Source organism: Quercus robur, chromosome 1 (genome assembly GCF_932294415.1).
Source record: "Quercus robur chromosome 1, dhQueRobu3.1, whole genome shotgun sequence".
Classification (NCBI taxonomy): Eukaryota; Viridiplantae; Streptophyta; class Magnoliopsida; order Fagales; family Fagaceae; genus Quercus; species Quercus robur.
The window spans coordinates 13,913,661-13,935,338 of NC_065534.1; the positions used below are offsets into that span (position 1 = coordinate 13,913,661).

The window sequence follows — 21,678 nt, forward strand, 5'->3', positions numbered from 1 at the left end:
TAAAAATGAAACTAGTAATTATATGATCCAAAAACAAGACGGCATACAAATCAGAGTTAAGATGCTGCAACCTGCAGAGCCATCGATATAGATGTTGCAATATTGCATCAGCATATACATTTCCAAACGTGACTGCATCTGCAAGGCACCTTTGGATCAACTGTTTTAGGACACGAAATGCAGGTGCACATGCGGTATCCTCATCAAAGCCAACATGTTCATTCTGAACAGGTGCTCCAGAATGCATGTCCTGGTCATATCCTAGCAAAGCACCTCCTTCCATTTCATTCACTTGGTTGCTTTTCAAAAGAGCATTTACAGCCAGGTGATGAATCTTTAGCTCCACTGTTATTTTTCTATATGCACCAGGGTATGTAAGAACAGGTTGATGGACCTCATCAGCAAAACAGGTATCTTCCTCATTAATGCCACCTAGATCTGGAACACCATCATCAGATATCCAAAGTACCTGTTGTTGATCACGTAGTGCTCTTGAAAAGAAGAGATCTGCTGTAAATACAAGCCAATCAAGTTCAAAATTCCCCACTGGTACATGGGCATATCTTGACAGAGAGATTCTGTCATTCAACCACTGGGACGATGCAGCACAACGTTGCATTCCAATTTTCGCAGCCACTTGCTGCCACCCAAGAACCTGATAGTGACTATCGCGAGCATTGGAAGGAATGGTCACACATGGGAAATCATCTAGAGCTCGTATACCTGACTTCATTGATTGAGCATTTGGGCATTCAATAACAGCAATTGTAGGTCCGTGATGTTCATGTCTGTACTCATTTATTTCTCTTTGTAAAATCTTTTCAGCATCCTTGATATATCCAACATAGTCCACCTTGAAAATTACACCATTTCTAGGAGGAGGTGGTTCAACAGATAGAGCTTGGCAAGCTTCACGGAATTGTTTTTCAAGAAAAGATGGTGACAAATCTTTATTTTGATAAGGATTAACCACCACAACAGATATTGTTCTTGATGCAGGAAAATACCCAATATATATAGCTCGTCCTTCAGAGATGCTGTGATACAAGTAAAAGAAGGAGATGGATTGCTCCAGATAAGAGCATTCAGTTGTTGTCTTCATGTGTAGTTCACTCAGACTCCAGGCATCCTGGATATTTCTTTTCTTAGCTGTTTTGTCCACTTTACAGACACAACCAATCTGGAGGATGGCATTAAACTCCAATGGCACCTTTGTTTCATATATCCCCTGATCAAAGGATTGCATTCCAGTCAAACCACTTAAGTAGATATCTCAAATAAAACTGGTAGCATATGAGTCATTTTAGCCCTATTAAACAAACCAAGTTCTGAATTTCAATATTCCAACCCTTAGAGTGGACGTTAAAATGCATATAAATAGACAAATAACCATAGAGGGGGGAACTATTATGTCTCAGAATCACTTAGGAAATCGTGAATTCAATCACTTAACCATATTTTTTAACACTCCCCCTCATGTGTGAGACCCAACACATGGGATTTTAAACATTTTAAATGGGAGAAGAATAGAGACAATGATCAAACTCAAGATCTCCTGCTCTAATACCATGTTAAATTACCAATTGTCCCCAAAAGCTTAAATTGTTAGGAGATGGTGAATTCAATCACTTAACCATAATTCTAACACACAAGGATGAAAAATAGGCAAACAAAATCAAGAGACAAACATGTGCACTTACATTTGCAAATGCATTAGTAGGATCATTCATCTAAGAGTTAAACCCTTTCCAAATGTGTTACAGCAAAGAATACGGGAAAGAAATCCCATAGTTTAGAGTAACTTAAGATGCTTGGAACCAATAAGTTCACAAGAAATTTCTATTGCCTATACTCACATTTCAAAGCTAAGAAGGAAATTCATAAAAGCCCTTAAAAATTAGCATTGTAGAGGGACAGGATTAATAAGTAATATAATTTTTACATAGCATGCAATAAAAACTTCCACACTATTTGAGCATTATTGGGAGATCTTGCATATACATTATCCCTATGATATCTACAGTTTCCAAAAATAGAAAGACCCAAAAAGAATGCCTATAATGCCTCAATAATGCCTTAAAGCAATTTTAAAGTCATCTTAAACAAAAGTAGATGTAACCTGCTATACTTATTTGATGCAACTTACACAACTGATCATGAAATCATAAGTTGTACTCATAGAGTCTAAAATTTTATGTTTGACATAAGTTGTACCCATTGTCTCTTTGCCAGCAGAAAAAAGACAATATAAAGCGCTAAAAAAATATAAAGTTGCTGATGCAACACCTCATACATTAAATTAATCTAGTTTTGATAGTTTGCAATCTACAAATAAAATACCCCACATTTCTGTTAATGCACAAGCAGAAAACATCAAACTTCAAACCATATAGGAGATTTCCTAACCAATCTCTTTTTTATTGGTAGCCAACATGACAACACAAGCATAATTACCATTTAAAATAAAGGCTAAGAAACTTGTGACATTAAACGGAAATGAAGACCAGTAATATAACTATATAAGAAATCATGCACAAGGTATGCAACAAGAACCATATATGCCTTTTTCAATTTCTTAAATGATTATAGGTTAGCATACTGACCTCAACTTCAGGGTCTGCAAGGAGGGCTGCAAGTTTTTTGCTATATTTTCTAAATTGATCTTCATCAATTATAACCTATTAATAATTCATCAAAGAAGAAGAAAATTAAACCTCAAATACCTTTCATATGAAAAAATCTGGTAGAAGCACCATTATTGTAACTTTAAAAGAGCTAACAGTAAACATACCTCATACAAGTTAAAGCTACGCCTTCCATGAGGAAGAATCTTGCTTACGCGCCTTCCCAGAAATTCTTCTGTTACAGGTGCTTTTGAGTTGAGGTAAAATACCCTAGGAACAGTCATGGGAATCTTAAGCATGATTCCTTCTAAAACAACCCAAGCAAAAAATTGGCCATCTGAACTGGGAACTAGCTGTATAATCTGAACCATAGAAAGAAGAGATCAACCTTCAATTCAAACCATTCCATCTAAGTGTTTAAAACGAATTAAAACCAATACCTGCCAGTGGCAGCGTGTTAGAGATGCTTCATGCCTCTTAAAATATGAACTGACACCAGATCTGCCCTGAGTATCTTTATGATTTGTCACATCACCCAGCACTTCAAGAAGACCTTTACCACGGCGTGGGGTCCTTGAATTGCTCAATCTGTTAAAGTCAGTGCCATTTTACCAAGTAGTAGATTAGCAACATCATCAGGAAAAAATATCTAAGCTCACGTTAAGAGACTTGCATACATATCACAGTTCATTTGAAGTTCTACATATAGTTGGTGGGTAGAACCACATATTTGGCCAATCAAATAAAATTTACTAAGGACCTGTTTGTAGTCCCATGGAAAGTGGACAGTTATATTCTCATACCACCTAAATGATGCGGAGTCATCCACCATAGTTGTTGGGGTGGATCAATTTTTAAGAATTAAAAAACTCCCTTATTTAGCTTTTTATGTTTATGGTTGCCACTTTTGAATTGCTTCATTGATGACAATATATTTTTTCACAAAATCATATCACATAAACAACAAAACAATTCATTGTCCATGGGAAATAAAAACAGGCCCTATTTTTGGTCAGCCTAATCTTTTTAGTTACACAATTCTATGCCAAACTCCAAATGGAAAAACAATATCATTTTATAAATAATAAAATGTAAACTGGTTCTTTCAATGTTATTATCAGATCTATTGTAAGGAAGAAAACTCAAAACAAAAGATGTACTAGGCAAATTGTGAATCACATTTGTACAATATCCAATCTGTATGAACAGTTCTAAAACCATCAGATGGGCCTTTGTACATAGGAAACAAAGAGCATACCTTTGCCTCTTCCTTCTCTCTAGAGTATCTTTCCACTTTCTTTTCTTCAGTTCAAGCCATCCTCGATAATCTACATTTTTGTCAATGTTTTCAGAAGAAAGGGCAGGTAGCCTATGATCAGTTTGTTGTTGCAGGTAGCCTACTTGGTCATTTGTCTTGACAGAGTTTTGTCTATTATTAACTTCATAGCAACGAACAATTGGTCTAGGTCCAGTTACAGATTTTCTGCTTTTGTTTCCAAAGTCCTCCAAGTCTTTAACAATTTCTTCATTCATCATACCATTGGCGCCAGCAGCATCACTATTCTTTTTCAAAAATTCATCCCTGTTCAACGAGCTGAAGATATCAACTAATTTGCGTTGTCGAAACTTGTCCTCCTTCTCACGAACCTTCTTATGCAGCCAATCAGGATGTACTACCCTAGGGACGGGATTCGCAACCTGAAAATTTCAACTCATCTTACATGAGGCACACAAAAGAAAAAGGGAGATTGATAACTTCAACAAATAACAATGAACAAGCAACAAAACCTTTTGCATTGCTGCAGGAATGGTAATAACTTTCTGAATTGCTGAACTAAGCCTTTGCTTGTAATAAGACCAGTCAATAATGGATCGAATGCCCACATCTGATGAAATCTTGCACCATCTCCGCACATAATGCTTCATTATTTCTGTGAATTCAAATGTGTACATGCTTTCTTTAGTACATAAACAAGAAGCAAATGAAATTTAAGAAAACCATGGCAGAACTTTACCAGCATCAGTTTCAAATATTGCAACAGGAACAGCACGCTCACTTACAGGTGTTCCCTACTCACATAACACAAAAACAATCTTTAGATTAAAATGACCCCATCCAAAAAAAAAAAATAGAAAATTAAAAAATAGATATGCCAAGTCTAGTACAATAACAGTATCTAAGATAGCAAAAAGAGATGAAACAAGCACACCAGGGAAACAATCTCTCCTTTGTTTCTGAAACAATCTCTCCTATGTTTCTGAAACAAAGAGATGAAACAATCTCTCCTATTATCATGCATATACAAGCATGGATATATCAGAAACAAAGCTGCTTTGATTTGAGGATGTCTGAGATAGCAAAATCAAAGGGAGGCCCGGCCTCCTATTTCTTCCTAATTACCAAGAATCTCCCGTTGTATATGCATGATAATAGGAGAGATTGATATGTGCAGCATCCAACAATGCTAACAACACCTTTGACCTCACAAGGAAGATTTAAACATGATGATGATAGGCTGAAAACTTGTCCATGTTAAAATACACTTCAATGAGAATCAATAGCTCATATAAGAGGATGAAATAAAGGATGTATTATTGAGTGATTGATTTAAAACTTTGATCAAGTAGGCTTTTCACATGAGGAATAGATTATGCTAGCCTAAGAGTTGGAAAAGAGCAATTTAAATCAAGCTGACATTCTACAAAGTTTAGCTGGGGTCAGAGGCATGGATGAAATTGAGTCAAACATGTTGATGGAAAGGCAAAGGTTGGCACTAACAATAATGTTTCTGATGGTGACAAGGGCAGCAAACACATTATAATAGGATCATTGGCTTTACTGCCAAGATCCTGAAGAGTATAAAATTGCTCTTTCATTATGAGATTTGGAATGACTTTCTCAGCACATCAATCTTTCAAGTGTAAAGTAGATCAGCAACACAAATTGGGTGAAAGACAAAAACAGCCACAAAATCCCAAGCCTACCATGAGAATACCCTTCCAGGACAACAAAGGTGATAAATATATCATCAATGCTGACAAAATTCATGCCAAATGTTAAATTAATCACGATTAATATACCAAGAGCTGCCATCATATAGCCAATGGTATTTTACCTAATCCAAGAGAATTTCCATTTCATTCCTATGAATGGATCTATATTGTCCATACTGAAGCCTATTTCTGATTGTTCCCTTGATTTTTGCACTGATAATGACCATATGATATCAGAAGAAACTTCACTGGCTAAGTACACACATGGAAGGATCCATAAAGCTCACATTCCTGAAGCTAAAAAGAAAAAAAGGAACATACCTTAGGTTCACATGCAACTATATACTGGCAGCGGAGTCCTTTATCTTTAACCATTGCATCACCAAGAAAATCAGCAAGGCGTCTTGCAGTCGTCACTGCACATGACTTTTGTTCACCATAGTCAGCTAAGGACTTGCTCATTGTGCTTGACTCAGATATGTAGTCAAGCAGCTCACTGTCTGCGATATCGTTTCCTTGATTCTGAGATAAGAAATGAAAGAAAAGATATGGGAAAATTTGAGCAATTCCTATGTTAAATTACCAATTGTCCCAAAAGTTTAAGCTATCAGGAAATTGTGAGTTTAATCGATTAACCATAATTCTAACACTCCCCCTCACTTGTGGGCCTAAACTTCCCCTTAATAAGCAAGGGCCCAGCAAGTGGGAAATTAACATTTTAAATGGGAGGTAAAGTGAAGACAAAGATCGAACTCAGGATCTCTTGCTCTGATACCATGTAAAATTACCAATTGTCCCAAAAGCTTAAGTTATTAGGGAATTGTGAGTTTAATCACTTAGCCATAATTCTAACACCCTGTTTTGAAACTTGAATTAATCATGAAACTATGAACATCCTCTGTTACAAATAAATAAGAAAGAGAAAGAAAAAGGGTTTGTACAAGGAACCCTAGAGCCATACTTTAAACAAAGCAAGGGGAAATTGAAACTAGTGACCAAAGCAAAATCAAAATCAATATATCGAACTATTTACGTACATCAAGAAGATCGAGCCAGCGGTTTGCAACAGAAGCTACAGCTGAATAGCATTCCTCCAAGGTGGACCCATGGAGGAACTTATCAAAGAGCTCAGCCTGCAAACAAGATAGTATTTTACATACAGAAGGAGATAATTTGGAAAAAAAATATAGTCAGATGCATCAAGACTAACTACTAAAATGAATATAAAGTTGGCTCATTTTTTCTTTCTGTTGGTAGGAAGATTTGGTTCCATATAACATCAACATAATTTTATCAAGACATGCCACAATGAAGAAAAAACAAAGCCGATTCTATAGCAGGTAAAAGCAGGGACATATTACAATAAGAGATTACCTGGAAAACTTTGATGAGCTTCAGCTCACCTCTACGCTTGATCTCAAAACCTTTAAGCTCGGCAAGGGTTCCATCATCATTAAAAACAGCATATCGCTTCTTAATTAAGATTCCTTCTTCCTTAGAAGCAGGAATAATCATTGCCTGCACGGAAGACCAGATGATTTGCATGAATGCAATGAAGAACAAATCAATTGTTAAATTAACTAGTAACTATTCAACATTACCTTGTATGGTCCATCGACTTCAAATTCAATCGAGCATTCACTATGAGTTGTATATCTTTTATTGATTGGATCTGTTAGTGTCTGTAAAACATAGTAGTTAGAACTTGAAGAAATACTGCAGTTACATAGACAGCCAGAGTCATGTCGCAATACACTAAGCGTAACCAGAATGATACAGAATACATCAGGAATTAAACAATCAATAAGGTTCCAAGCTAACCTGGTATTGATCATTTGTATTGTTTCTGGCCACATCAACATTGAGCATAACACATGGATATGAGATTGTCAGCTTCTTCTTCAAGTCTCTGAAATATATATTTCCCATATGATAGTCAGCTTCTTTTGATACTCAATAACAATATTTTCACAAGTCAGAACAAAACCTTGGATGATGCATTTAAATTTGGCTACATGCAAGTGGTATAATTAAAATAAATGTCAGATAATTGATGAGGATTTTGACAGTTGACATAAAAAAACAAACACCAATAACTATGTAAAGCATGAAGAGCAGAATCGTACTTGGTTTTGAAAGTAAAGTTCTCTGGAAAAGATCCAGGGAGCACACACCAGATACCATCTGTATCTAATTCAAGTGGTTTTCCAATTTTTTCAACCAATACGCGAGCATTCTGAATTATTTTTGCTCCTGTATACGTAACTACTCCAGCCATTTCCATTGAGTACCATCTTGCACCCCTGGAAGAAATAAATGTTTGAGAGATAACACAAACACAGAAGCCACTGTAACAACAGGCTCCATACAATTAGTTTTCAAACCAAATGGAAATCACCAAACTCACTTGCGCATGACGTAACCATAGAAGGAATTAAGTATACACTTATGGGCAAGTTGTAATGAATCATAAAGCACTACCATATCCTGCAAAAACAATACGAGACTATGTAACTCATCATCACAAATTGACTATATTCCAATTGTTCCAAAAGCTGATGAATAATCTTCATACTTGTGCTTCCTGGATTTTTATAGAATTTCCACTAGCCTTGGCTTCTGACAACTTCCCTTTCCAAACCTTGTTAAGTCCTTTGTATTCATACCTTCTGTCCCGAAAGCTTGAACAAGATCAAAAGAAATGCGACTTAGTGAAAAGAAAATGTAATTCAGGAATACACAGACGCACACAAAAGGACTTTCCTTTTGAATATTACAAATTCAGAATTTATAGCATAACAAAATTTTAACTGCTCACCTACGAACAGTGTCAACATAAAATGGGTTTTCCCGCATGCAGATCCCTGCTTCTCGGAGTTCAGTGACTGGCTTATCAAGTACCCGTTTATATGCCTGCAGAAGACAGTAAAATTTATTATCTCTGGCATTACTTAAGCAAAAACATCTACTAGTACCAAGTGAGAAATATACCTTCTGACTGTACTTTTTTAGACGCTCTTTTAGCCTCAATTGTTGCTCTGTCTTTGGTAGGTCAAGAAAAGATTTTGGCAACTGACCACCAGTACCATCAACGAACTCAGACTCAATTTGCTTCTTCAAATGATAATAGTCACTGAAGTTATTAAGGAGATGTGCATACACAATCATCAGTCAGTCTTTTATTGATGCACCTATAGAAATAAGGGAAGACTAAAACTAGGAATAAAAACCTCTTCTTTGCCATGAATGTCTCTCCACGCCAAACCCATTCAAGCTTTCGTAGACAAGTTTTTCCTGGACGGTTGAAATCACATGCAGTGCAGACCTCATCTGTAACTATTGATGGTGGCTGGAATAAAACAAGAAGAAACCTTGGTATACATTGATAGCAAAGGTACAAATTGGGGGGATGAGACCAACAAAAACTATTTGATGATGCTGATGTACAAAACAAAATAAACATTTAAAACCACTAATATATCAGCTCAAATTGGAAAAGACATTGTAATGCACTAATCAGGAGATAACTCTCAAAGAAACAAGATAATTAAGAGGCATCAACAAAGCATGTTAATGAACACAAAACCTTACCATAGCAATGTGATCCCACAGCGGGCGTGTACTAGGTCAATCTGGGATATATAAATGACTACATGGAGTTCCAACTGTTACTAATCTATTTGATGAATAGCACAAATATGGCTATCGCTTTCTCAGGTTGTGACAAACAGTATTTAGGCCAACCTTGTAATGTAATGTCACCTGTTGCTTGGGGACAGTACAGAACTAGGTTGACCTTTGCTATAAAAGCAATTACAGTAATGTTGACAAAAACTTGTGAAAAGACAACAATTTCCTTGCTAAGGATAAGAAAACTGGTTTAATATGTCAAAGTAAGTGAACTTGCAGTAATTATAAATGTTGGGAAGGATTTCCAATGGAAAAGTATTAGAAGTGGTTGGGATCTCTTTTCTGAACATTAAATTTGTGGTTGGGGATAATAACCAGGTTTGCTTTTGGCATGAGCTCTGATGTGGTAATTCTCTTTTAAGATATCAGTTTCTTGACTTAATCCTTCAAGATATGGACAAGGGTACTTATGTTGCCTCATACTTGGGTTGTTCAAAAGAGATAGTACGTCATTGGAATCCTCTCTTTTTTGTTTTGCCAAATTCCAGTATTAGGGGTTGGAATTAGTTGCTGGATTTTTCATCTGTAAACTAATTTTCCAGAGTGCGTTGGAGGTTGAAAGGGTCAGTCCATAAAGCTTGATGTGCATTCTCTTCATGATGCCCAAAAAAGCTATTTGGTTTGGAATTGCATATGGAGTGCAAAGGTTCATTAGAAGGTTTCTTTTATTGTTTGAATAGCTGCATTGGAGAAGATATGATGGTGGACAAACTTCATAAGAAGGAAATTCTTATAGTTGATTGGTGTTGGATGTGTAAAATCTATGGGGGAGCTAGTTGATCACACTTCATTGTTTGGCGGCAGGAGAGCCTCAGTTACTTGTTTATACAAGCAATGCCAAGGAATTTGATCCAATTACTTGCTTGCTATCAAAGCAAGTATAGTTTTTTTTTTTTTTTTTTTTTTTTTGATAAGTAGGAAGTATATTTGACATAGACTTAAGTATAAGAGATATGGAATAATTTTCCATTAAATCTTTATATGGACATTTCGGAGAGAGAGAAAGATAGAAATAGTCGAACATTTGATGGTGTTGAGCTCATTCATAATTCAATCAAGTTATTATTATTGGGATTTTTAAACAATTGGATGACTCTTACAGGCTGCATTTATAAAATTCCTTGACCTTTTAAAGTTTAGATTGTAATAACTAAGGAGAAGTTCTGTACATTTCCAATTTACTTGGGCTTTCTAGTTTCTCCTTTAATTTATGAATTTTATCTTTATCAGAGAACACTGCCTTACAGATCTTATGATGTCCCACTGTCATATTCTCCGTATTCAAATCAAAACCATTCCATCCTTGCAACATATTTTAAAAGCAAATGGAAAATATAAACCAAAATTTAAAAATAAATTTTTTTTTTAAATGAATATCATCCACAATTACTTAAAGCATTTATTAACATCGTACCTGGAGTCTGTTTGTTAAAATAATATTTGGATACATTGCAGCTACATCAAGATGATAAATAAGGGGGCATTCATCGCGTATAGGTTCGCCTTGCAGTCTTACAAGCTACAGATGAGGGAAGAAAATAATTAATGAAAAAAAATTCTTCCCGAATATATATCTTTAAATATTCAGATGTTAACACCATATTTAGGTGAAGAACTATACAGTAAAAAATAAAAATAAAAAAAGAATTGCAAGCTTAGTGGTTATGAGCTTTAAATGCAAATTACTATACAATGCATTACATATTATTAAAAGAAAATTTACTGAACATATTTGGAAATGAGTCCAAGCCCCATTACTGGAACATAAATCATATGCTTGAAATAGAAATACTCAGTACCTTTTCCATTATAGCATTCTTCACTTCATCATAATTGGACACCAATTCCAAGTCCATCTTACCCTCTACTCTAATAGCATATTGCAAATCCCGGTCAAGGTTGTTGATCAGTTGCTGTAATTCAAAATACTCCAGAGTGAATCAAGTATATTCACAAAGCAGAAATAAAAGGATTCATATTAGGAAACCTTAATTGAGTAGCTTTTGATTAGGCACAGTAGATTCTTTTTCTTTTTCTTTTTCTTTTTCTTTTTAATTCAGTAAAGCGACTTCCAGAAAATTTTACAAAAGGATGGATCAATCTTGAAGGAAGTTGTTAAGACTGAAATATATAGGAATAAAAAGGACAACATTACAAGATAAGTGATGCAGCAAATAAAACAATAGTCCACACAGAATGCCTCGATGAACCAAGACTACAAGTCTACAAGGTTAAAGAACATATAGTAAGATTTTCAACAACACAAGCACACTCAAATTGCTGTTTGGTGTATGTTAAAATATTTCCACCTAGAGGAAATAAAAACTCATTTGAAATAGATATATCATATTTAGTTGTTTTGACAAACTACATCAGACAAAATAGAATAAATTCACTAGACAGTGGCCTATGAATGTAGAGATACTGGATGAACACTAAGGGTCCGTTTGGATACAGCTGAAAACTGAAAACTGAAAAACACTGTAGCGAAATAATTTTTAAATGTGTGAATAGTATCGTGGGACCCATTTTTAATGAAAAAGTTGCTGAAAAGTGAAATTTGTGGGTCCGTGAACAGTACACGATGTGCTGTGATTGGTCCAAAAAAATTTGAAAAGTCAAAGTTTGCGGCTACTGTTCATTGAACAGTGCATGAACAGTAGCCGCAACACCCAAAACGCTCCAAAACGCGTGAAAAAAAAAAAAAAAAAAAAAAAAAAAAAAAAAAAAAAACAGACAAAACGCAAACGCAAGGAACTTTCAGCCGAATCCAAACGCACTCTAAATCAAACCAGAAGTCATTTTCGAATGATGTAACTGAACGCCTGGTCAATAAAAACAGTACATGAAACAGAAGAAGAAATTGCATACCTCATAGGCAGATGGATCAAGCTTGAAACTAGTAGGAATATCAGATCTAAAAACCCCACTTTCGAGGCATTCCACATGGCCACCTATATAAGTCTCACTCTCAAGAAGGTGACTATTGTAAAACTTCTCTGGGTCAGATTGGTGTTTGTTAGGACAGATAACATTAGCCTGATACGCCTGTAAAGGTTGCAAAACATGTGAAACTGGAAGAAACTTGATAGCATAGTGTTGGAAGAATTTACTTTACAAAGAAGTGCAAAAGCTTCAGAATGCATGCACACAAGAACACACCTGAACCATAAGCAGCATTTCACAAAGGGTCCCACTACCTTTGCGTAAAACCTCATCTGGTGACATAGGTATAATAGTAGCAAGAGAGAAAATGAAGGGATGAACATACGTCATGTACAAGTAGTAAGTTGAAACAGCATCAGAAACAGAATAGGAGGCCATCATCTGCGATAATATTTTCAACAAAAAAATACATATATACTATCATTAGAAATGATCCCAAGAAGGTAATGTACAAATAATTAATAAATAAAGGTAGGCAAAAACCAAACAGAATTTTCAACTGAAAAACTCAACAGGTACTACATATCAACAATGCGCTTCAAGAAAAAAATATTTTGACAATGCTGACTGCCAAGAAAAAGAATTGTGGTATATAACATCCCTGGCCGAGCAACCCTGAGACAACAATAGCAGCACTTGGGATCAGGGCATCTGATGTGGTGGCAGCCAACAACTTCGACACATACATCATATTTATATAATGTCTGTGTGCATGTGTCTGTGTATTACAGGAAGACTCATAGTTGTGGGTTCTCTTCATAACTAGGGTTATAAATAAACATATAGACATAACTTCCAGTGCCTCAACCCAAAGCGAAAGCAGGATATTTTATTGATGAGCTACTCTCTCTCCCCTTCCCCCTAAATGCCACAGGGTTAGTAATAGAAGCCAGCATATGACTAGCTCCCTAATTGCTTTTCACTCAAAAAACCTAATCAATTATGAGTTATTAGCAACACATCGATGAGGTTGCCTAACCAGTAAGGCCCTCTTCAATATCAAAATGAATTCTCATTAGAACATATTAGAATCAAACTTTGGGAATGTCAAAAGTGGCAAGATTGGCTTATGCATCTGCTTCTGTATTGCCCTACATATACAAAGGAAAAAGATTAGTTCCAAACCAGTTAGGAGCTATCTTCCTTTAACCCATTATGTGACAATTGAAGATACCATCAATGTGTAGTTATAATCACATGACTTTTTTAATGAATCATGTGACTTGTTTAAATAATACACATGAATAGTCTTATAAATTGCCACATAGTAAGTTGGAAGAGATTCCTCCAAACTGGTTTGGAGCTAATCTTTGTCCACATACAAATTAAAACATGGTGGATGATACTGAGCTCAGCCAAGCAAATAAACTTAAATGCCACTTGCTCCAAAAGACCAATAAAGAGGTCAATTTCAGACCTAACACACAAATATGCACATACAGCTATCATTTTATATATCTACAATAGTTCATATAGTGATCCTTTTGTCCTTAAATCCCATCATCATTATCATATAACATGTTCCAATTCTATAACTGGCACACCATGTCAAGTCAATTTTGCTACATCAGGAACAACATTTCCAGTCACTCATACCTGAGGCTTTTCCTTTGCAAAGCGAACCATATCCTCAGGATTCACCTCCAGGGGATCATAACCCAACTTTGCTTTAGTAACAGCCTAACATAAGATCAAAAAAAAGTAAATGCATAGCACAACTACTAAAAAGGAATTTCATGTTACTGGAAACTAAAAACTAACAACACAAATAATAAAATTCTGTCATTATGATTATGATATTGAAGTTGCATGTCATTCATATTTTTTTCTCCTAAATCAATTTATAATATTTCTAAGGTAAGAGCATGGATGTACCACACAAGGTGAAGTTATTCCTTTGTCAACATGTTAATCAAGATTCAAGAGGATCATTTGTCATTTAGATTTTGCACAGTATCTCCTATGTTGATATGTAAATATGTTCATTTTCTTCTCTCTCACTTGCCGCCAAACCAACCCCACCACAACTGCCAACAACTCCAGCAACCAAGACAAAAAACAAGGCTGAGCTCCATCAATCAAAATAGCTAACCACTGCCCATCATAACAATCACCAAACCAAGCCTAAGCCACCACTTCTCCCCTTGAACCAAAACCCAAGCCACCATAAACCCATCATTACACAAAGCTTTGGTAATTTTACAAAGGCTACACCACCATGTATCCAAACCATAATGCATCCATTACCAGGTCTAATTCAGAAAATATATATTCCCAAGCTGGATTCTGTGAATTGAAGTTTCTATTTTCAGAGATGGCAACACTTGTAAATTCACGCTAATCCTGCCATTGCAGGGTCTGAGAGGGGAGATCCAAATATACAGTCCTAACACTCAGCATATATACTTGAAAATGGCTGCTCACGTAAATTAAACCATGAACACCAGCCATTGTTTGACCAATATAAATAACATGTTAATCACGCAGAGTGGTTATCAACATGTAAAGAATTAACTCTCTGATTGTAGCATTTATTTATTAAGAAATGTGGGAAATGCTAAAGCAAATAAATAGGCCTTTGGATGTTGTGGATTTTAGTGAAAGCATAAAATTGGAATCCCACTTTGATATGGACATGATAAAAGAATGAGAAAAAAGACTAAAAAATGACCATGCCAATCAATAAGAACCAAAGTAAAGTTATCACTTACCAATTACAGAATCTATCTAAATATGGTTGCATGCAGATGTAAACGCAAAATTTCAGAAAATAAAAATAAAAACAATGAATATCACTGCTATGTGTTACCTCTATTAGTCATTTGAGAACTTGAAAAGAGAATAATACAACAATAATATGAAAATTTATTCTTTCATCTGTCATAGAATTGTAATAAGAAATGAAGGGGTTAATATTCAAACAATTAATAGCCTGTTAACCATTAACTCTCAAGATGTACATGCCATAATTAAGAATATTTTCTGGGTAAAGAAAAGAAATGCAAGAACTTGTAATGAATAAAAATTAAACTAATAACAAACAAATTGAACCCAAGTTGGGAGTTTGTACCTTTAGGCCCTGGCTTCCTTGAGGGAGATAACTATCACGTTTGACCCAAGCAAAGCAATCCAGATGGCAAGCAAATTTAGCACGACACTCCCCTTGATTCTTGTCACACTGAAATCCTACCTCCTGAGCCCAAAAAAAAAAAAAAAATTCAACGGGGAGGGGAGAAACATTAAAAAGAACAAAGCTATACTTCTACATGGAGCAACCAAGATATCCCGATGACAACTGAAATAAGAATATCTCAAAGATCACATGTATATAAGAACAATTCAACTATTACTACTCTTACTAGAATAATTAATGTTAAACTCGGCATCAAGTCAATAGTTTTGCACACATTTAATCAAAGATTGAGAAGCAGAGAAAATTTTAGCTAACAATGCTTTTGAAACTTCTTTCATAATTGCCATGATAGCATCAAGGTCCAATAAAACATAAAAGAAATTTGAAATGTGTAACTTTTGTCAATTACTGTTGCTGTAATTTAAAATATGATATGAATACAGTAAAAAAAGAAATGAAAGTTCAAAGAAGTTCGAAGTAAAATGCATGCAATCCCACTACTAACAGAAAAGCCAAAAATTTTCATGTATGTGTAATTTCAGTTGAATTTTTTGGAGAGCTAAACAACAGAAAACTAAATATTCTGTAAAGCACTCTATATCTAAATACTTCAATTGAATAAAGACACAATTGATGTAACACAAAATGTTACAGGCAAAAACATAGACTAAACAATATGAAAGTCTGGTTCAATATTTTAGTGGCAAAATGATTTCAGAAGTCTTTTGCTACAAGCCACAAGCCATTAGCCAGCAGTAGATCACTGACTAACTATAACAACATATTTATAGCCATTGATCATGATACAGGGTAAATTTATGCATGCAACTAATGATATTTATGTTCTAGCCTTCTCGGTAATAAAAAGAAGGTAAAAGTCTAAGCTGATATTCTAGTCATTCAACTAACAGAAATAAACAAGGCACCTCACTCATTTTTAACCCATGATAGGCTGCTCTGCTTTCCAGGAACGGCCAGTCAAAAAAATCACCATTGTACGTGACATAAATACCAGGCTTCACCTCTCGCATATGAGCAAACCACTGTCTAAGAAGCTCTACCTGCAAGAACAATCAGATCACTTAACAAAAATTATCCTGCATAAGCATCCTAAAGCAGTCTAGGAAACCTAATTGATATAAATGCACATGCATATTAGATGGACAAACAATAAACACACGTGCTGGAACACAAACACATACACATGCAATATAAATGTATACCTAACTAAATACATGCATCTATACATACATATAAAGATTTGTGTATCATTACCTCATTTCTCACATTTGTCACTTTAAAATACCCTTCAAATTCCGGTTTTGGAGTATACTCTAAGTCCTCTATATCATCTCCAACACACTGAAAATAAACACAAAAAAGTTGCAGATATTTATTAGCAATTGCCAATGAAGGATTGAGTCTATCAACACAGAACAAAATCATGGCTAGGGGATCAATGAATAACAAGCAATGGCAATAATGGGGCTTACATGGATGCAAAAGAAATGAATAATAATTCATTTTCATCAGCAATCACTGGAGGAAATCAAACTTTTATGAACATATACTGGCCACAATCTTAAAAATCATTGATTTGGTTAATTAATTACAAAGGTAACATAATATTGGAACTCGAGAATATAACATCTGTTGTAACCAAGAGTAAATCATAGATATTATAAGGAGATAATCTTCAATGCTTGTCAATGAACTGAATTAGTATTACCAAAATAGTTAGGATATATTACTTATAAAAATAAAAATAAAATAAAAAGGAAAGCTCTGGCTGTCATTCACTAGAAACATCCATACTAGAGCCTGACAGAAAGGACTTCATATAACATCTCCTGGCCAAAAATCAGTAGTAAAATGAAACAATAAGTTTCTAAGAGTTGAACTCCTATGCAGTCATCTTTTACAAATACATCCCCCCCCCCCCCCCACCCCAGCCCTGCTCCTCACCCCCAGGTTCTTTAACATGCATCTGTGAGAGCCATTAACTCTACCAATATGTCCCAAACTTCTTAATTAAAAACCAGATAATACTCATTTTATACATCTTAGGCTGATAAATCACAGTTATACTGGGAACGGGGAGAAGCATACAACAACCACCCCCCCCCCCCCCCAAAAAAGCTTCAAATGCAAATAACTAGTTATAAAATTAAGCAACTATTATACCTGAACATAAGACAGACCAGAGGAATCACAAAATCTTATTGCAAGACAGATAAAGAATTCACTGAAAGAGCACTAAGCTTAAGCCAATCATGTGTACCTCTCTGTTAATAATCAGGTACCCTTGTCCATCAACCATGTACGAAATCATCATTACTAAATCGTATTCAGCATCAGGAAATTTCAAAGGAAGCTTTGTAGTCTCAATATCAAATGCACAAACATGCACTTCAGCACGTTGCAAAAGATCTGTCCTCTTTTCCAGCATAAGACCAGTACTGGATACACTAACGTCATACCATTGCCCACATCGTACATCTGAGTCATGAATTTCTCAGTGTCTCTAAAGGAGATAGAAAAATAAAAATGAAATCTCAAAAGAAATAGAAAGAAACAAGAAATCACCATTATCAATGGCAAATCGAACATGATAAGGAACATCATACTCGCGGAGATCAACAATACAATCTAGAAAATCTTGAGGCCTTTGTTCTCTGCAGATCAAGTACCAAATATTTTGGGATAAGTAAAGAGATACCACATGTAAGAAGAGGTAAAAGGTCAGTGCTAGGGAGTAGAACTGCAGAAAGAAAACAATAACCTTTTCACTGAAAGGGCAATAATGGCTGGTTCAACGCAAATGGAACCTGAATGAAGAATAGAGCCTTACCTTTTCCCTGCTATAATGGACTCATATGCTTCTGCAGCATCAAATTTTTCCTGGTTTCTTTGAACGACATGCAATAGGTCACTCTTCACATTCATTAATTGTTGAACCGTGTCAAAAGATAGCTTCAAATAAGGTTTGTGCAAGCCAGACAAATGGTTTTTCTGTCCAGAAGCATACAAAGATATCAGAATGCATATATAGGGATACAGAATTATAATACCAACTCAAGAATAAATAATGATAATGATGTGCAAGGATATGACAATTAAATAACCAATCATAACAAGCCCACTATAGTAAATTAAGTCTGCAGGTGAATGATATAGATTATAAAATTATCTGCAACAATTATTTTAGCATGGTACGACCTAACACTCCAGAAAAGATGATTAGCAAGAAAATGGGTTGAATAGACAACTATACACCCTAACTGCAAATTTGACGTATTTTTTTGCAAAACATAATGGTTCTTTAATCATGAAGCATACAAGGAAAGATAACAAAAAGGTGGAAATCCTTAAGCCTTATGCAAATGCTTCAGTTGTACAAACTAGCTTATTATGAGAAGGACAAAGGTGAATGTAGCAACATCCAGATGGTGGTTTGTTGATTCCAAAAGCAGCTGGATTAATGTAAACCCCACAGTTTTACTAAAACAAAGAAATGTGATGCACCAGGGTAGGATAACGAGCTTATTGTATCAAAAGTGTGCTACATCCATCTGCGCTAATGTCAAGGGACATATGGCACGGAAAGGGACCATTTAGGAAGCCATCTCTTTTTTTTTTTTCATTTTTCTGAAGATTTAAGTTTCAATGACTACCAGTCATCATGTGATAATCCCCATTTAACTTAGTAAACTATATTCCAGTTCAGTAAAAACGCGTCAATAATACTACCATGTAAGATGCAGTGAGACCAAGACAAAATGGTTTGGGTGTGTAGATTGGCAGGAAGGGGTTATTTATAAAGTAGGATAACATAGAAGGCGATCAACTTTCCTAGTCAAGGTTAGAAATTAGATAGATTGGTTTACCTTTGTCACCAAAAACTATGATTTTGCCAAATCAACTTGATGTGCCTTTCACTTAAGAAATGAGAATCGGGACAAGTACAAGATGGAGACTAACTTATGAGATAATTTTTTTACAACATGTCGGAATTAAATTATTAAAAAAAAGTGTAATCCACACCATGGCGTCAATCAAGCATTGTGTTCATTTCCATGTGAGTAGGTCGACAAGCAATCAAAAGAATACAAGACCTTGGTCCCACTCTTATGTCTAACCCACCATCCCAACATAACTTTAAATTCTGTGGGAAGATCTTGCTTCAAAAAACTAAACTTTCGAAAGGCTGGGCATATTAATATGCTTCCCAATTTAATTGAACTAAATTCACTTGCATAATGATTATGTAACATCAATTGTTATAGAATGAAATTAGCTCTAGCTCTGCCCAAACACAAGTGGAGCTTCTAGCATTGCCAATGGGATCATTGAGATCTCTCTATCCCCCAACCCTGAATTCAAACAACTTCACTTCTTTGGTATGCCCAAGAAGTAGTCAGGTAATCTCTTAAAAATGGTAGAAACTAGAAAACTTGCCTGATAAGCATAAGAAGGAAAGCAGTACAATTGTAAGACATTTCCAATATTCTCTAGGACAAGAAAAATTATAAGAATAGTAACGCAAAAAAAAAAAAAAAAAAAATCTTACAAGATCAAGGTCTTCTTTCTCAATGATTTCAATATCAGCAATTTGGCTTTCATAGCGCCGTCTCAAATATGCTTCAACATCTACTTCTGTTTTTTCCTATAATAACAATTCCATCAATGTGACCACCATTATGACAACTACTAACCCGTCCTAAATATTTCAAGTTAAACATACATACCTTAGTGGCTGCATAGAAATAAGGTCGGAACTTGTATTTTGACTTGAAAATCGAACCATCCTACAATTAAACTAAAACTGTTATATAATCAAACAAGCCAAACAACCACCACGCAGGAAAACACATTTCGACTAAGTGCAGTAAGGAACCACTATCCGTACACGTAAAGAATATAACTGCATTGGGAAAGTTTACCTGTGAAACAAAATAAAGATCGACACAACTATAGACGTGTTGAGTGTCTTCATCCTCCCAAGACGACTGCAAAACACGAGAACGCATCAATAATTTTCCTCATGACAAAAGTTCATGTACTTGTGTGTTGCTAGTAAAATTGAGGCATATAGTAGAGCAAACTGAATATCACATTGTAAGACATTCTCATTCTCTGAGATATGAGCATAGCACAACTAAAGTGACTAAACCAATTACTCATTTTGCAACTAAATACTTTGAGCTTCAAATTGAATTATCAAATTTCATTTTCATACCAACACAAACATAGTTCCATGCAACTAAATTTGCAATTTCCTCATCACGAACTGATAATAAAGGCAAAATAGCTAATGATATGAACCAAATCGAAGCAGATAAAAACATAATCATCCAAAATTTGACTAACGGGACATATACATGGAGATGAAATTGATGAATAGAGGCCAAAATTGACTTACGGGAGAGGATGTGAGCAACCATCCGAGGCGCTTGTCGCCTTCAGAGAAGAGATCGAAGCCGAACTTGGACTCGAGCTCTTCCCCGGCGGTGCGGATTAGCTTCTGCTTCTTGGAGCTCCGCGGGTCACGGCGGTCCCGCCTCCTTCCTTCGCCGTTCATTTGAACTCCCTCCGGCAGCTTTCAGATCGGAAAATTTAAGACGGAGAGAGAAAATGTCAGTGTAAGAGAGAGAGAGAGAGAGAGAGAGAGAGAGAGAGGGGTTTCGAAACCCTTTTCTGAAGTTGTAAATCTGAAAGTGAGGGCACGCGGGACTGAGGTCTGAGACTTGGGGAGTGTTTTTCCCGCGCTTTTGTTAGCCTGATTTTGGGCTTTGATTACACAAATGCCCCTCTCCTTCTTCTTTTTTTTTTGGTAATTACACGCCTCGGAAGTTTTGAGAAATAACATTCCGCCTCAAGTTTAAAAGAAAAATACATTTTCCCCCCAATTTTTGATCGACCAAACTTTATTAAATTAATATTAAAAATATTGTGTATTAATTTATCCTTTATTTAAGGGTAGATTTTCAAAATTATCTTATTTCATAATTAAAATTTATTGTTTTAAATTTTTTAATTAAAGTGTATTTTAAAATATTACGTGTGAATTTTGTTTCTTCTTTTTTTTTTTCAATGTGTTATGGAGTAATTTGTCATTGCAAATATTTTGGTACTTGATAAATTGCATTTTTATTCTAAATTTACCAGTTATTATACCAATTTATACGTAATCAACCAAGTTTGATGATTTGATGACATAATCAAACTTATGGACATTTAGGCTTCTTTTTAGTATTTCTCTTTGGATGATCAAGTGCTTTTAAATAGTCC

The 21,678-nt window shown here is 35.3% G+C and overlaps 1 protein-coding gene across 3 annotated transcripts in view; it reads right to left on the minus strand.

The window, feature by feature from the left end:
• Window positions 1-21,074, minus strand: part of LOC126722114 (DNA polymerase epsilon catalytic subunit A-like) — a 29,441-nt gene extending 8,367 nt beyond the window's left edge. The window contains exons 1-33 of one of the 3 annotated variants that reach the window (XM_050425267.1): window positions 20,810-21,074; window positions 20,331-20,396; window positions 20,136-20,195; window positions 19,958-20,053; window positions 18,239-18,399; window positions 17,974-18,062; window positions 17,669-17,886; window positions 16,663-16,749; window positions 16,314-16,448; window positions 15,325-15,447; window positions 13,851-13,934; window positions 12,471-12,635; window positions 12,180-12,356; window positions 11,108-11,221; window positions 10,723-10,827; window positions 8,849-8,967; window positions 8,610-8,751; window positions 8,437-8,531; window positions 8,194-8,299; window positions 8,026-8,105; window positions 7,745-7,921; window positions 7,440-7,527; window positions 7,220-7,300; window positions 6,993-7,136; window positions 6,656-6,751; window positions 5,940-6,140; window positions 4,640-4,694; window positions 4,413-4,555; window positions 3,883-4,322; window positions 3,065-3,212; window positions 2,792-2,986; window positions 2,604-2,678; window positions 72-1,228 (exon numbers count right to left, since the gene is read on the minus strand). In XM_050425267.1, coding sequence (XP_050281224.1) covers window positions 72-1,228; window positions 2,604-2,678; window positions 2,792-2,986; window positions 3,065-3,212; window positions 3,883-4,322; window positions 4,413-4,555; window positions 4,640-4,694; window positions 5,940-6,140; window positions 6,656-6,751; window positions 6,993-7,136; window positions 7,220-7,300; window positions 7,440-7,527; window positions 7,745-7,921; window positions 8,026-8,105; window positions 8,194-8,299; window positions 8,437-8,531; window positions 8,610-8,751; window positions 8,849-8,967; window positions 10,723-10,827; window positions 11,108-11,221; window positions 12,180-12,356; window positions 12,471-12,635; window positions 13,851-13,934; window positions 15,325-15,447; window positions 16,314-16,448; window positions 16,663-16,749; window positions 17,669-17,886; window positions 17,974-18,062; window positions 18,239-18,399; window positions 19,958-20,053; window positions 20,136-20,195; window positions 20,331-20,396; window positions 20,810-20,968 — 5,381 coding nt within the window. In that variant the 5' untranslated portion in view covers window positions 20,969-21,074. The remainder of the gene's footprint in view (window positions 1-71; window positions 1,229-2,603; window positions 2,679-2,791; window positions 2,987-3,064; window positions 3,213-3,882; window positions 4,323-4,412; window positions 4,556-4,639; window positions 4,695-5,939; window positions 6,141-6,655; window positions 6,752-6,992; window positions 7,137-7,219; window positions 7,301-7,439; window positions 7,528-7,744; window positions 7,922-8,025; window positions 8,106-8,193; window positions 8,300-8,436; window positions 8,532-8,609; window positions 8,752-8,848; window positions 8,968-10,722; window positions 10,828-11,107; window positions 11,222-12,179; window positions 12,357-12,470; window positions 12,636-13,850; window positions 13,935-15,324; window positions 15,448-16,313; window positions 16,449-16,662; window positions 16,750-17,668; window positions 17,887-17,973; window positions 18,063-18,238; window positions 18,400-19,957; window positions 20,054-20,135; window positions 20,196-20,330; window positions 20,397-20,809) is intronic. The other 2 variants (XM_050425275.1, XM_050425279.1) reach the window with 2 other exon arrangements.
• Window positions 21,075-21,678: the final 604 nt, after the last annotated feature.